The following is a 17,263-nucleotide window of genomic DNA, read 5'->3' on the forward strand; positions in this document are numbered from 1 at the left end:
CACGAATTCAGTGTTCTCTACCAATGCTAGTTTCTGAAATGATGGAGTACTCAGTTATTTTTATTACCTCTCTTCTGGTGGATTTTAGTTTTTCATCTGATCTGTCAAGGAAGAGGTGGTTGTAAAAGTGAAGATGAAAGTTTGCATCTAATAAAAATCCCCTTAGTTCAATAAGTTACTCATCTTGTGGTTACATTTTGCAGAACTGGAAGGATTTTTATTAAAGGTGGTTAGTTTGTGTTTATTTTTCCTTGTTTTCTCCCAGGCCTTGCTTTGAACTACATTTTTGAAAATAGCTTTAAGCCAGAAGCAGGAGCAAGGACCGGAGTATCCAAAATTGGCATTTTAATCACAGATGGAAAGTCCCAGGATGATATTATCCCACCCTCCAGGAACCTTCGTGAATCTGGCGTGGAACTGTTTGCCATAGGTATGTTATTTATAGTCCTGTCTCCGCCATGGGGGCAGACGCAGCCACTGAAAATAACATGTCATGCAAAGTTCACTTCATCGAAAGCCAAGAGGCCTGAACGTTTTCTAGTCTCGGCGCCCATCATGACTAGTCATGTGCTCCGAGCCCAACTTCCTTACATTGGAAATGGAAGTGATGGAAACTGTCATGTAACCTATGGTGTGAGAATCTCTAGGTGAGCTGCCGTATCTCAAATGTGAAAAGCATGAAGTTCAATGGTTAGGTTTATACTTGTTCCCTTTTATTAGTCAGGACTTTTCTCTCTAACATCTCTTTATAGGCTATCTCTTTTCTGGTAGTATGTGGACAAACTAATTTATTATTTTCAAGTAATTAAGGTCCTGCAGCTATTGAAAGAAATCACGAAGTTCCAGATAGGCAGTATTATTTCTCTGACACTCTTTTTAAGGTATCATTCTTGTGGAAAAGGATAGATATATATAGATATATATATGTGGCACACATGCAGAATAACTGCAGAATATTTAGATGATGCAACTTTGCTCTCAACTGAAACATTCACATTTTCTTTGGCAGTAGGAAGGTCTTCTATTTAGTAGAGACCGACGAAACAAAAACAAACCCTAAAACAAGACACAGTTCCTTGTGCCCATTTCTAGATTTGCTATCAAAACATGGTTTATAGAATGTTTCATTCAAGAAGAATTTGCTTCTTTGCCGTGTGCCAGGCATTGTGGTGGGTGCTGGGGCACCGAGATGACGAAGGCCAAATCTGTACAAAACGAGTCCCTTCCAAGCCATGAGGACCATTGCCTCTCTTTCCATGTTGTTGACAACAAATCATTTTGCTATTTCTTGGAGCTGTATATGTGTATATGTGTGCATATATATACACATTATTTACATATACATGTGTGTATGTGTATACATGCATACACACACACACACATAGAGAGAGAAAGAGAGAGAAATGAGAAATAGATAATTTGGGTCTAAATGCCATGAAAAACATCACTGATTATTAAGCTCATTGCTTCAGCACACACTAATGTTATTTTGTTTGTGGACCCAGATCCAACTGTGCCTTTTAGAAGCTATTGTAGAAGTCCTTCAGGCAAGAAACATCAAAGAGTTTGATTTAATTTTCATTTTTTATTTTACTGTCCTTTTCTCCAACAAAGGAAATCCCTTTGGGAGATGTACACTAATGGGGATTAATTCATGTGTTTACTCTCCATTTTCTGGTCTTATTAATAATGGATGGATGAGTTTTAAAACAAAACATTAAGTGTATTCAGATGTGATTTGGACCATCTTTTTTTTGTTTAGAAATTACCTAAAAACCAGTAGTATTTATTATCCTCTGATCCCTTAAAGCAAACAGTTGCAAGACAGACAAGGCTTTGTTGCTCAGCGTGTTGAGGTTGGAAGATACACTGAGTGGCAGGGCCAGGCATTTGCCCCAGGTAATCTCCGTTCCTTGCTTCCTCGGTACCTCTTTTAACGCCCTTGGATGATTGCAGTGTCAGGGACTTATAAACGCTTCTTGTTTGTTGGAGCCTGGGAAAGAGAAACCTACCTTCGCACCCATAAAACCCACCCCTATGCCTCCCCTTTTCTATTTCTATTTTCCTGGGCCAGTGTTTGCTCATTTAATGTACTGTCTTCTGAGAGGGAGCATGATACAGTACCTAAGAGCCTGTGACTTTGGGTCTAGGCTGCCTGGGCGGAACCCCAAGGCAGCCTTCTTGGTTGTGATTCCCTGAGCAAGTTGATTAACCTCTCTGTGCATCCATTTACTCATCTTGGAAATGAGAGAGACAGTTTTGCCCAATTCATAGGGTTGGTTTTGAAGATTAAATGTGATGCCATCCCCTGCTCGTGGGGTCTGAGTTATTATGGATGAAATATGAGACAAATTTACACGGACTACCAAATCCAGTGGAAGAAAAGGGACGGCATGGCTTTTTTCTCAAGGGGAGCAAAAGCCTTGGCCCTCGCTGCAATGACCTTTTATTGTCTTACTGGGCACATTACATGATGGTCCTCATTAACTATACACAGGCTCGCTTTAGGTGGTTACCTTTTACAGAAAACAAAGGAGAGGATGCTGGTAATCACATCACAGAAGAGGGATATTTACAAATGAAAAGGCAAAAGTAGTTGGACCGGTTACACTCATCCTTGGAAGGTTTAGCATGTTTTTTTAGGAAGTTGCTTTGCAGTAAATGTCCTCAATTCAGGGTGAGGGAGTTTCAGCAAAAAGCAAGACTCATAGCGGCCTAGGTACACTGAAGACCTGATTCCCCACGGGAAAACCTATCCATGGGCGTGGGTCCTGTGCATCTCCCAGTGGGAGCTGGGCCCATGCCACACAGAGCGGCCTCCCGCAAAATGTGCTGGTATATATAACACACTGAAGTCCTTGGGGCCATAGTAAGTGTTAGCCCACTGCTAAGATAGGTACTGGAGAAGCTGCATGAGGGCGAAGGGTCTCCTGTATCACTCACTCCCTGCTGTATTCCGGACACCCAGCATTGCCCTTGACCCGTAGTAAGGGAATTCAGTAACTGTTGTGGAAGAGCCAGAGCTTGCCTGTTTGCAATGGGTACTAGCCAGCCACTTGTATTTGAGTGTGTTACAAGTTTTTTCCCAAGCTGTCTCTTAATACTATATTATAATAATGTTAATGATAATATTAATTATATACATATATTATTTTTATTCTAGCAGTAGCTCTCAATTTAAGTAAACCTGTTTTTATAGAAATTTACACCTGAAGTTTTGATAGTTTAGAATACTGGTTTAATAACTATTGCTTCTGCAATGGTCATGCAAGATTAAAGGTAGTTTTATTAATATATCTTCCGGTTAAGACTTACTGCAAAAATTAAGATAAATCATTTAACAAGGATTTTGAAGGAGACTTTTCAAAAGCATCGGGAGGGCCAGCTGTGCCCCGTTCAAGTCGCCCGTGCGTTCACTGATGGCGGTGGAGACGCAGGGGCTGCGGCTGGGAGGCATGTCACAGCCCTCCCTGTTGTCCTCAACGCAAGGGGTGAAGAACGCGGACGAGAACGAGCTGCAGGAGATCGCCTCGGAGCCCGACAGCACTCACGTGTACAACGTCGCCGAGTTCGACCTGATGCACACGGTGGTGGAGAGCCTGACGCGGACCGTCTGCCTCCGCGTGGAAGAACAGGACCGGGAGATCAAAGGTAAGCGAATCTCAGGGGGCAGCCGTCCTGGGTCTTGCCCTGGGCCACAGGCTGTCGTGCGTTGTGAGCGTTCTTACCATCTTTAATCTCGACTTTCTAAACAGATTTCTTTATTCTCCGAAGAAGTGAGTGAATCCTAAGAGTAGAAACGGGGGTATATTGGCTGCTCTGTGGGAGTGAGGGAAGAATACTTGAACCGCGAGATACTTTTCTCCAAGGGGCTGCATCTAAACCATCATGTTTATTTTAAGTGAACATTGGATTTTGAGATAATTGAGCATTTATATAGTAGAAAAAGAGATTGTGTGTACTTTTTCCGTTTCCCTCGATGGTAACGTGTTGCAAAACTACAGTCCACTGTGAGTCCGCCAGCCGGGTGTTCTCAGTGACGCAGTCGCCATAGGGAACATTTCCCTAGCCACCAGGATCATTCCTGTTGCCCTTTTGCAGCCACATTTCAGTCCCTCCCCCAACTGCTCCCTAACTCCTGACCAATCAGCCACCAATCAGTTCTCCATCTCTAAGTAGTTCTTTTATTTTGAAATTTTATTTTATTTATTTGTTTTTAAAGATTTTATTTATTTATTTTTAGAGAGGGAAGGGAGGGAGAAAGAGAGAGAGAGAGAAACATCAATGTGCAGTTGCTGGGGGCCGTGGCCTGCAACCCAGGCATGTGTCCTGACTGGGAATCGAACCTGCGATGCTTTGGTTCGCAGCCCATGCTCAATCCACTGGACTACGCCAGCCAGGGCTTATTTTGAAATTTTATATAAATGGAATGATGTGTAGTGTGTAACCTTTGGGGACTGGCTTTCTTTACTCGGGGTAAATCCCTGGAGATTCATTCATGTTGTTGCATGAATGGATTCCTCTTCCTTATAATGGCTGTGGCCCAGTCCACGGTGCGGATGTAGCTCGGGTTGTTTCACCATTCCCGCACTGACAGGCATCTGAATTGTGTACCTTCTTTGGCTGTGACAAATAAAGCTGCTGTGAACATTCATGGATGGATTCTTGCACGAACATATGTTTTCATTTCTCTGGGATAAAGTCCAAGAATGCAATTGCTGTATCATATTGTAGTTTTATGTTTGGTTTAGTTTTAGTTCAAAAACTGCCAAGCTGCATTCCAGAGTGGCCATAGCATTCAACATTCCCACCAGCAATACATGAGCGACCCAAGTTCTATGCCTTGTCACCAGCATTTATTGTTGCTACTGTTTTTTATCTTGGCCTTTTTGATAGGTGTGCAATGGTATTTCATTGTGGTTTTTAGAGATTTTATTTATATATTTTTAGAGAGGGGGGAAGGGAAGAAGAAAGAGAGGGAGGAAAGCATCGATATGCGAGATGCATTGATCAGCTGCCTCTCACACCCCCACCCAGGGACCTGGCCTACAACTCAGGCATGTGCCCTGAACAGGAATCAAACCAATAGCCTTTTGGTTCGCAAATTGGCACTCAATCCACTAAGCCACTTATCCAATCCAGCCAGGGCTCACTGTAGTTTTAATTTACATTTCCCAGATAGCCAATGAAGTTGAACATCTTTTCACATGCCCATTTGCATCTGGAATATACTCTTTGATGAAATGTCAGTTCATGCCTTTTGCCCGTTTCCATCCAACTGGACTTCTTTTGGTTTTGTTTTTTATGTTTAATTTTTAACAGTTGAGTTTTGAGAAATATTTATTTATATTCTAGATACTAATCCTTTTTTTGCATATGTGGTTTGTTAGTATTTTCTCCCAATTTGTAACTTGTCTTTTCATCCTTTTAACAAGGTCTCTTGCAGAGCAAAAACATTTAATTTTGGTGAGGGGCTAGGTTGGGCCGCCAAGTGATACTTTCCTGAACAAACTTCTCTGAGCCCCTTCATGAGTGTACGTCAGAACCCAGCTTTCCCCGCAGAAAAACCTCTACATGTGTTGCTGATAAAGCATGTTAAATTGTTCCTGGTCATAGTTAGTGTTCAACAACTATGTTTCCCTTCCAGTATTATGTTACTAAAGTCCCTCGGGTAAGTGCCCTTACAGAGTAAGAAAAGCTGAAGGTCAAGGACCCTGAATTTAACATGTCCTAAATCTTTTGTAGAATCATTTACTTTTAACATGTATTTAACACAAAGTGCTTACACAGTGTCCAGTTCACGGTGGGTGTTTAGTATGTTAGTTGCTTTTTCTTCTTGTTTTACTTTTAGATATTGGCCATTTGTTGAATTGAAGTCTTCAGTATAGCCACCATACCTTCTGATGCTTAAAAACACAGAATCTTGGGTCGAGAAGCTTGAGTATCAATCTCAGCTCTGATAGTTACTAATTGTGAGGCTTGGGCGAGCGATTTAATTTCATTGTGCCTTGGTCTTCTTACCTACAAAATGGGAAGAATAATAGTAAATACTGAGAATTAAAGAAAATAATACTTCTAAAAGGCTTGGAAGGTACATGCATGCTCAATGAATGCTGTGCTTTTGTTTTTTACTATAGCAATTTCTTTAAGCAAGTTCTTTAGAGTCGGGGACTATGTCTTATTTAGGTTTGTATCCTCACAGCCTAGCATAGGGGTTGGTACTTCATAGACACTTAAATGTTTTCATGAACAAATATAGGAATGAATGGCCGAATCAACTTACCTAGAGATAAAAATCGGAGATGTAGCATAAAATCAACAGTCATTTCTGGCTCATGGGGTTTCCTAGGTTCCTTAAAAAATAACTTTGGGGGAAAGGTTCATCGTATTGTTTCTTTCCTTTAGCCTTAGCCCTCGCCACCATTGGGCCGCCTACGGAGTTGATTACTTCTGAAGTCACTGCCAGAAGCTTTATGGTTAACTGGACTCATGCCCCAGGGAACGTGGAGAAATACAGAGTCGTGTATTATCCTACCAGGGGCGGCAAACCAGATGAGGTAATAAGGACATACTGTTTTCACACCATCATTTTCATTTTCTCAAGGCTTCTACAGTAGTGAGGACAAGCCCAAAATGGATATATAAGAAGGTCATTCGGTCACACACATTTAAAATCATTTGACTTAAATACATTTCCATGTGTCCCTGTAGTTAATTTACATCTTTCCCTCTTACCTCCGACAAATAACCCTCAGAATGCCATGTATCTATTTCTAACACAATTTATGTTGACTTGTTTCTTTTTAAAAATGAAGGAGTTCTAAAGCAAAAGAAATCAGTAGTTAACTATCTGGCCAGAACCCACTTTCGCTATTCGTGAATTCTTTCTACTTTGGGAGTGGTCTGAACTTTCTGTCTTAACGGAGTCTGTGTGTTGCCAGTTAAGTGGTCATACAGTCCTCCGGGGTCTGGAATGTTCTGGATGTTTGTGGAGATGAGTGCAACGCAGAAACCACGCGAAGGCAGCTGGGGCTGGCCTTCTTCGTGACTTGGCCGTCACGGGAGAGTACACATCACCAGATGATTGAATTCTTCCCAGTTCCTACCTTTGATACAGCAATTCACAGGGAATACGTTAACATGTGATGAAGTGTTTCTTTATTAAAGTGCTAACTTTTCATAGTTCTAACCCTGACTAACCTCAGCATGTTACACTATTTTTTTTTCTGTATTATGACAGGGGTTATACTTTCTTTTTTTGTAAATGTTAGAGAAGTAGATCATGGAGGATTTAAATCATCTGGACCAAAAAAAAATCAGAATGCTTCCAATGGTTCTATCTGTTTCATGACTAATCAACCTTTTAAATGTTTCCCAAAGCCCCATGGAAAAATATCACATGTCAACTGTTATTAAGTACACGTGATTAGGATAAGAATGATGCAATTTCCATTAGATAGGGATTAGTAGGGGACGTCTGGACATGTTCCATAAAAGGTGCATCACTTCATATAGGAACTCAAGAAGCACTGACTCTCACAGCGGGAATAGAATGTGGCACAAATAAGAACATATTTCATGAAATGATCCTGCTAGAGATACTATTGCTTTTTTAATTTGAATTCTGCATGTGGGCTACTTCCTAATCTCATTCCTGAACTGTTCTGTGAACAGGTGGTGGTGGATGGAAGTGTAACTTCCACAGTGCTGAGAAACTTGATGTCTTTAACGGAGTATCAGGTGGCGGTCTTTGCAATTTATTCTCACACCGCTAGCGAAGGCCTGCGGGGAACCGAAACCACACGTATGTACCGAACTAAGCGCTATCCTTGACTTTGTCGTTAGAAGAAGAGAAGGGGCTCTGTAGCTCTCCTGCCTAGTAGAATGACAAGGAAACTCTGTTGTATCTATTTTCATTTCGTAATATCATTGCAATTAAAACAAGCTTCTAAATACTAGTAATTCCTTACCTGAGCACGATGGTGAGCACACACACACACACTGCGACAATCCTTAGAAAACACCATTACCCACTCATTTAGTTATTTCCAACATGAACTGAGGCCCTGTTACATGCTAGGCAGTTTGCAAAGTTGGTTTAACAACTCTGCCGCTGATAACACAATAGTGATATAAACACCACCAATAACAATGTGGCGCTATGATAATCCCACTCCCGTTCATCACATTGCTGGATTTATCCCTGACAACGACTGGTAAGGCAGACATGAATACTCTCTCTTTTTCAGAAATGTTTTAGTAACCATTCCTGCCCTGAAGGAAGTTTTTGTCCAGTAAGTGAGCAATTACAAACCGAAGCCATGCAAGCAAATTAGTGCAACGAAGTGCTATAGGCACTTCTGTCAAAGTGTGCAAGATGTAAACAAGGTCCTGAACTTGACATTGTGTTTGGAGAAGCAGGCAGGGCCATAGTATGGAGGGCCTAGATTTATATTTAAAAACATTTCATAGTTTTTATTGGCATCGTTAAAGCCAGGAACTTGTGATTTATCCTTAATCTCTTCCTCCCCACCTTACAGATGTGGGCAGTCTTAAGTATTCCATTTTCCTCAAACCTATGGCTACCTAGTTACGTCTTAATCGCTGTCCCTGATTGAATGGGGCATTGAGTACTGATTCATTCATGTGTTTGTTCATCCAGCTGCCCATTCTGTCATTTTGTTAAGTGACCCAACACAATTTTTAATGGCTGCTGCACGTTAGACGCTATTTGGTGATAGACATAAAACGATGGTGAGAATAGTCTTCTTGCTCTTGACTGGCTCTCAGAGAAAAGTGCCTATTAGTAGTGGGATACAAGAAACTAGAAGACGCCATTCCCGCTTTGAACATTCACTGTTTACTCTCGCAGGCTATGCGAACAGATTTAAAGATGAAAGTCATCTGAAAAATGAACTATGTGTAGTTAAGTTTCACCTGGATACTTGGAAATAAGCAAGCACACTGGTAAAGGATGAATATTAAAATAAGTAATCTCTTCTTGCAGTTGCCTTACCCATAGCTTCCAACCTCGAACTGTACGACGTGACCGAGAACAGCCTGCGGGCAAGGTGGAGTGCAGTGGCCGGGGCGTCGGGCTACCTGATCCTCTACGCCCCTCTCACGGAGGGCCTGGCCGGGGACGAGAAAGAGGTGACCTCCCGCTGCCCACTCGCATCCTAGAATCTTTGACTGGCCTAAAATAGACTTCTTTGCTATAAACATTTAATGTGTAAAATTTATAAAATTCACATTAAGCAAGAGGAAAAGATCATTTGTAATTTCACCACCTGGAAGTAGTCATTTGTTCACATGTAGTTAGAGTCTTTTTCAATGCATTTTGGGCCCAACAAATGGGAATGTTTTTGTACTTTTTGGTTTTCATTTTGGATATTGTGAATATCTTTCCATACCATTAAGTAATATTTTATTAATCTGTAGTACTTTAAACATCTTTATTGTATTTCACTATTGTTTTTGTACCAGGTCATGTTTGATTAAACTCTTGTTATTGGACATGTAGATAATTTTCTGTACCCACATTTGTAACCATTTTTTTAAAGATTTTATTTATTTATTTTTAGAGAGAAGTGAAGGGAAGGAGAAGGAGAGGGAGAGGAACATCAATGTGTGGTTACCTCTCACTTACTCCCTACCGGGGACCTGGCCCACAACCCAGGCATATGCCCTGACTGGGAATTGAACCAGTGACCCTTTGGTTCGCAGGCTGGCACTCAGTCCACTGAGCCACACCAGCCAGGGCCGCTTTGTGACTATTTTTAACATAAGACTTTGTATGGTTGCCTGATTATTAGGATAAAGTCCTAGAAATAGAATTTCTTTTTTCAAAGGGTATGCCAGTTATCATGCGAGGTATTACCAAATGAATTTAGAGAAATTTTACCTAGTTTATATTTCTGTGTGCAGTTCACAAATGACTGTTTTCCCCATGTACACTGACTTAGAAATTTTTTTTTACCAATTTTCAAGGCAAACAACTGTTGTTATTGATATGGACTTCACATTTTTCCTTTTTCAATGATGAATCTTTGACTTTTGAATGACTTGTTAGTCCACTTTTTTATTCGGGAAACAATTACTGTAATATAGGTGTTCCAGGATGGAAGGGAAAGTGCTTAGGGCACTTGGCACTGAATGCCCTGACCGGGCAGGTGGACAAGAGAGGGAGTTCACAACTCGATTCTTCAACACTGTCCAAAATCCGCCTCTGGTGACACATTTTTAGGGCCAACAAGGTGGTGAATCTGAGTGTCAAGAACAGAGCATTGGTGACGTATTATTTGCAAGGTTTAGGCCGCTTTTGACCATTTGGATTTAACATTGATTTGAATGATTTTGGCAGAAAGGAGACTTAAAAATGCTGTTGGAAAGATGTGCAGCTTTACTAGGAAAGAGACAAAGAAGAAGAAGTACCAGTTCATAGACTACCAATTAGTAAACAACGTTTAAAGTCTGATAACACCACATATTACTGAGCGTGTGGGGGAATAGAATCACTCAGGTAGATTCGTAGTGTTGCCTTGGAGAATAGGTTGAAATATTTCATCAAGTCGAAGACACACAGTTTCGAGGTGTTTGTCATAGTGAAGCATCATAGCGAAGGATTTTTCAGTGCAGGGACTTGGTCAGAACAAAATGTTGCAAACAACTGACACGTTCATCAGTAGAAGAAAGGAAAATAGCAGCATGTTTATACAAAAGGATACCATAAAGGAATTAGATACTGTCAGCTCTGTCCCTGTGGATCAACATGGATGAATCTTGAAACATAGTGTTGACAGAGGAAAAAAATTGTAAAAATATTATGGTGTTGTAGTTCATTTTATGTATGTTGTTAAACATACAGGACCACATGTTATGTACAGATATATACGTGAGTATGTAGAAGTAGACAATAATGGATCAATAAGATACATCTCAACATTAGGGCAGAGCTAGTGAACAGAAAGAATGAGGAGAACTTTTGTTTTATCTGAATATATTCTTTTAAAAGCCAGATCTGAAGTCAATATGACAAAACATTGATATTTATTAAATTCGAGTGGTGGATACATCAGGGTGTGTTATAGTATTTCCCCCACATTTTTATGATGAATGTTGAGATGTCTCAGAATGAAAAATTTTCATTTGACAATACTAACACAGGAAGTTGTGTGACTGGGCGCCGTCTATGGAGATGGTTTTTTTCCCTCCAAAGCAACCTGTTATGCAGCTGTCACCCAGCTGCCACACCACTGAGAATGCTGGCTAGCTTACTCCATGGTCATTAATGTCACCCCAGAATAAAAAAGCAAGTTGCCAACTTGGGCATCAAGGTGGGGTGATCTCTTCTGAATCCTGGAAGAGACTTGCAATCCGGGCAGACAGGCCCCTTTGTTGAACTGGGCAACAAAACTGGTCCAGCTCAGTTGGGTTGGAAGCAAAGACTAGGCTTCCGGCCAGGCGACTGGTTAGAATTAGCCCAGTGGTGAGAGATGCCCACTTGGCACTGCCCACAGCACGCTGACCTGGAGCTTATACTCTTTCTAGAGAACATTTCTGATTCAATTCCGCCCACACTCTTCTGAGGACCAAATATTCAGCACTTATTCCCGCTGCAGTTGCCACTTGTCCAGATGTAAAGAGTTATCCTGAAACGGCACACACGGGTGTGTTTAGTTTTATGTGGTTCCAGAGCATCTGTTCCTAATGTAAAGTGATGTGACAACGAACAGGTTATGACCGAAGCCTGTTGGGTGAAGGGGTCGTGAGGAGAGAGTCTTATTCTGTGAGGTCTCACCTTCATCCAGTTCCACTCCGATCAGCGTGCATGAGACATGTTGGCGCACAACCTGATAATGCGTGTTCTTTCCAGATGAAAATTGGACAGACCCACACCGATATTGAACTGAGTGGGCTGCTGCCCAACACGGAGTACACAGTAACAGTGTATGCTATGTTTGGAGAAGAGGCCAGCGATCCCGTTTCAGGACAAGAAACAACATGTGAGTAGTTCGGTCATTCAGATGAAATGCTGTAGGGAAAGCCCAAACCAACATTGGGATTCTAGTTCTATCCATGCCGTCGAAAAGGGTAGGCATTATGCTAAGCGAAAAAAGCCAGGCAATGAGAGACACATACCGTATGATCTCACCTTTAACAGGAACCTAATCAACAAAACAAACAAACAAGCAAAATATAACCAAAGACACTGAAATAGAGAACAGGCTGACAGTGTCCAGAGGGGAGAGGGGAGGGAATTGCAGGGGAATTTCAGGGGAAAAGGGGAAGGGTTTTCAGGAACAAGTATAAAGGACACATGGATAAAAACTAGGGGTGGGTGGAAATGGGAGGGAGGTGGGGAGGGCTGGGTGGGTGGGCTGGGATGGAAGTAAAAGATAGAAAATTGTACTTGAACAACAATTAAATAAAATTTAAAAAATAAAATATAAAAATTGGGATTCTAAATTGGAAATACTGGTTTAGGTTTCAACCTCTTCAGAGCTAATCGTAACTTAAGAAAATGTGTATTTTGGGATGTAAAGTGCAGCATAGGGAAGATAGTCAATAATATTGTAATAACTATGTACAGTGCCAGGTGGGTGACAGACTTATCAAGAGGATCACTTCTGCCCTGGCTGGCGTAGCTCAGTGGATTGAGCACGGGCTGCGAACCAAAGCATCGCAGGTTTGATTCCCAGTCAGGGCACATGCCTGGGTTGCAGGCCACGGCCCCCAGCAACCGCACATGGATGTTTCTCTCTCTCTCTTTCTCCCTCCCTTCCCTCTCTAAAAACAAATAAATAAAATCTTTTTTTAACAAAAGAGGATCACTTCTGAAATTATATACATGTCTTACCATGATGCTGTATACCTGAAACTAATAATAAAAATAATATTGAATTTCAACTGTAATTGAAAAAATTAAAAATAAAAAAGAAAATGTGCATTTTATTTAGGGGAAGTACATGTATTTCTCCTAGGCTCATTATTGTGAGTCATATGGGTGCTAGAACTGAACTGCAGCGTTCTCCAGCCACCAGCGTCTTGGTCTAAACCCAGAGGCTAGAATATCGGCTTTGGGATCAGAGCGGCTTAGATGGGAATTCCAGCTCAAGGCATGTTTTAGCTGGGTGGCAACGGGCAAGTAGTGGAAGGCTTCTGAGCCTGGAAAAGGAGAGGTAAGAGTAGTGGAGGTGAAAGCACTCGGCCCACATTTACTCAATATTTCTTTTTCCTCCACTCTTATCAAAATTTACATGCTTTTTCTAAAAACAATTGTTGCAGCCTTTTGCATCTCAACTATTATTATAATTAGTTTTTTTTAAATTGAGTGACAATTTCATTGGCAAGTCTAATTTGGGTAAATATAAGGAGTTCCCGATATTTTTTAGAAAAGGTAAATATAAGAAACTGCAGAGAGATTCAAGGTCTTGCCCCTCCCTCTGGGCCTGGGGAGAAGGTGAATGGCACGATTTCTATAGTGCTTTTATCTTTAAGATTCTATTTGGGAAACAGACATAGACATTTAATGATAACAAAGTTTTCTCCCAATCCATTCTTTGTTAATCAAGGCCGTATAGTTCTTGCTCTTTGAAGAAAGACACATGTAATTAAAACAGCAAATAAACAACCTTTTTTCCCTGCAACACCTGGGAAAGCCCAACACAGAAGAAATAAATCATGCTAGACAGTATCTAACATAACACTTTACTTAAGTGAATTTTTCCCAACTGCCCATCTTTATTTCTCTCAGAATATTCATTTCTTTATATTATAAAATGTGCATGACTCTTTCCCACCATTACTAGTTAATTTTGGGGGTTATTTTGTAGCTATTTCCTTTTTTATTAAATATTTTGTTGTTCTGTTACAGTTGTTCCCACTTTCCCCCTTTGCTCTCCTCCTCCCAGCCCACCTCCTGGTCCCACAGTCAGTCCCGCTCTGCTGTCCATGTCCATGGGTCACCCATACATGTTTCTTAACCAGTCCCTTCCCCGTCTTTCCACCCTTATTTCTCTCCTTCCTCCCCTCTGGTTGCTGTCAGTCCATTCTTTGTTTCCATGTCTCTGGTTCTATTTTGATCGATTGTTTATTTTGTTTACTTGGTTCCACTTATAGGTGCAATCATATGGCATTTGTCCCTTACCGCCTGGCTTATTTCACTTAGCATAATGTTCTCCAGTTCCATCCATGCTGTTGTGAAGGGTAGGAGCTCCTTCTTTATTTCTGCTATGTAGTATTCCATTGTGTAAATATACCACAGTTTTTTGGTTTTCTCATATGCTGATGGGCACTTAGGCTGTTTTTAGCCCCTGGCTATTGTAACTAATGCTGCTATGAACATTGGGATACGCAGATTCTTTGAATTGGTGTTTCAGGTTTCTTAGGGTATAATCCCAGCAGTGGAATGACTGGGTCAAAAGGCAGTTCCATTTTTTTGAGGAAATTCCATATTGTTTTCCACAGTGACTGTACCAGCCTGCATTCTCACCAACAGTGCACTAGGGTTCCCTTTTCTCCACAGCCTCACCATCACTTGTTGTTTGTTGATTTATTAAGGATGGCCATTCTGACTGGTGTAAAGTGGTATCTCATTGTGGTTTTAATTTGCATCTCTCTGAGGGCTAGTGATGTTGAGCATCCTTTCATGTGTCTCTGGGCCCTCTGTATGTCTTTGGAGAAGAGTCTAATCAGGTCCTTTGCCCATTTTAAAATCAGATTGTTTGTCTTCCTGGAGTGGAGTCATGTGAGTTCTTTATATATTTTGGAGATCAAACTCTTGTCCGAGATATCATTGGCAAATATGTTTTCCCATGTACTTGGATCCCTTTTTATTTTGATGATTTTTTTTTTAACCGTGAAGAGGCTTTTTAATTTGATGTAGTCCCATTTGCTTATTTTTTTCTTTATTTATTTCCCTTGCCCTAGGAGATATGTCAGCCAAAATAATGCTGTGTGGGATATCTGAAATTTTGTTGCCTATGTTTTCCTCTTAGACTTTAATGGTGTCACAATTTACATTTAAGTATTTTATTAATCTTGAGTTTATTCTGGTGTATGGTGTAATTTGGAGGTCTAATTTCATTTTTTTTGCATGTAGTTGCCTAAATCTCCCAATACAGTTTATTGACGAGCCTATTTTTGCTCCATTTTATGTTTGTGCCCCCTTTGTCAAATATGAATTGACCATAGAGACATGGGTTTATTTCTGGGCTCTCTACTCTGTTCCATTGATCTATGTGTCTGTTCTTATACCACTACCAGACTGTTTTATTTACAGTGGCCTGGTAGTATAGTTTGATATCAAGTATTGTGATCCCTCCCGCTTTGTTCTTCTTTCTCAAGATTGCTGTGGCTATTTGGGGTCATTTTTGGTTCCATATACATTTTTGAAATATTTCTGAACTGTGCTGTTGGTATTTTAATAGGGATTATGTTGAATCTATAGATTGCTTTGGGTAGTATGGACATTTTAAGATGTTAATTCTTATAATCCATGAAAAGTATATGCTTCTCCTTATTTGTATCTTACTTAATTTCTTTCTTCAGTGTTTTGTAGTTTTCTGAGTATAGGTCTTTTACCTCTTTACCTAGATACTTTATTTTTCTTGTTGCTATAGTAAGTGGGATTTTTTTTTTCCTGGTTTATGTTTCTGGTATTTCATTGTTGGTGTACAAAAGTGCCTTTGATTTCTGAATATTGACTTTGTATCCCACTGTTTTACCAGATTCAATTTTAGGTTGAATTTTTTTTTGGTGGAGACTATAATATTTTCTATGTACACTATCATGCCATCTGCAAATAATGACAGTTTTACTTCCTCCTTTCCAATTTGGTTGCCTTTTACTTCTTTTTAAAATTTTTAAAAAATTTACTTTTAGAGAGAGGGAAGGGAGGGAGAAAGTGAGAGAGAGAAACATCAATGTGTGGTTGTCTTTCATGTGGTCCCCACTGGAGACCTGGCCTGCAACCCAGGCATGTGCCCTGACTGGGAATCAAACCAGTGACCCTTTGGTTCGCAGCCCATGCTCAAGCCACTGAGCTACACCAGCCAGAGCCCTTTTATTTCTTTTTCTTGTCTGATCACTATGGCTAGAACTAAAAACTAATGTCCTGGGTACTTGTTCCTGAGACTGGCATTCTTTGTTAGTCTGATTTTTATTTTATTTTTAAAAAACATTTTTTCTGAATATTTTGGGTTACATTCGTTAATAAAATGATAAGACTTCAAGTGTACAGTTCTATAATACAGCATCTATATACTGAATTGTGTGTTTACCACCAAAAATCAAGTCTCCTTCCATCATCATTTAGATTGTCATTTTTATGAACTAAGGAAACTAGACATTGTTTCATCATGCTGCCAAATTTAACCAAATTCCAGAAAAATTTAGAACAAAATGTGTACAACACTTAAAATAATTATATTGCTTTTCTTTCCTACAATTTCTCTCTCAATACTTAAGGGTAAGTTTGAGAGTCACTAAGTCTTATAGGCTCTTTATTGTCAAATTATATATATATGGCCAAATAATATGATATAATACATATATTAATTCAATATATATATTGAGCCTTATAAGTCTTATAGGCTCTTTATTGCCAAATAATATATCTAATATATAACCAAATAATATATATATTAATTCAATATATTAAAATCAATATATTAAATTAATATAATAAATAAACATATAGTAACATAAACAATATATAAATTATATAACATGCACATATAAATTTATATATGGAAATTATATTATATATTATATAATAATGTATAAATTAATATGTAGTAAATAATATATTGAATATATACATATTATATGTTTTTTATATGTGTGTGTATACATATATAGAATTAATGAAAGAATTGACCTTGGGGTTAGGAAACATTGGCTGACAGCTGTCATTATTTATCTTAGGTTTTTGCTCTGCTGGCTCTATCAATACTATATTCTATACTATACAATAGTATAGTATATTCTATACTATTCAATACTATACAAGTTCATAAATCAATTGATTAGTTGCCTGGGTTACACCCTAACTGCTCTCCTGCTCCTACTAACTGTGACTTTGGCCAAGCTACCTTAGTTTCATGATCTATATAGTGGGGATAATTGTAACTCTATCCTTGCAGTCTAATGTAAGGGTTTAATGAGATAATGTGTATGTCTCAGACTCATAGAAAGCATGAAGTACATCTTAACCATTGTTTTCACTATAAATCTGTGAAAGCTCACAAAACTGTCAAAG

The 17,263-nt window shown here is 39.7% G+C and overlaps 1 protein-coding gene across 3 annotated transcripts in view; it reads left to right on the plus strand.

Annotated features, from left to right (window-relative positions):
• Window positions 1-17,263, plus strand: part of COL14A1 (collagen type XIV alpha 1 chain) — a 194,939-nt gene that overhangs the window by 54,603 nt on the left and 123,073 nt on the right. For all 3 annotated transcript variants that reach the window (XM_036031381.1, XM_028534047.2, XM_036031380.1), the window contains exons 8-13: window positions 266-430; window positions 3,490-3,651; window positions 6,406-6,557; window positions 7,675-7,804; window positions 9,008-9,153; window positions 11,876-12,005. In XM_036031381.1, the coding sequence (XP_035887274.1) occupies window positions 266-430; window positions 3,490-3,651; window positions 6,406-6,557; window positions 7,675-7,804; window positions 9,008-9,153; window positions 11,876-12,005 (885 nt within the window). The remainder of the gene's footprint in view (window positions 1-265; window positions 431-3,489; window positions 3,652-6,405; window positions 6,558-7,674; window positions 7,805-9,007; window positions 9,154-11,875; window positions 12,006-17,263) is intronic.

The sequence above is a fragment of the Phyllostomus discolor genome, chromosome 7 (assembly GCF_004126475.2).
Source record: "Phyllostomus discolor isolate MPI-MPIP mPhyDis1 chromosome 7, mPhyDis1.pri.v3, whole genome shotgun sequence".
Lineage (NCBI taxonomy): Eukaryota > Metazoa > Chordata > Mammalia > Chiroptera > Phyllostomidae > Phyllostomus > Phyllostomus discolor.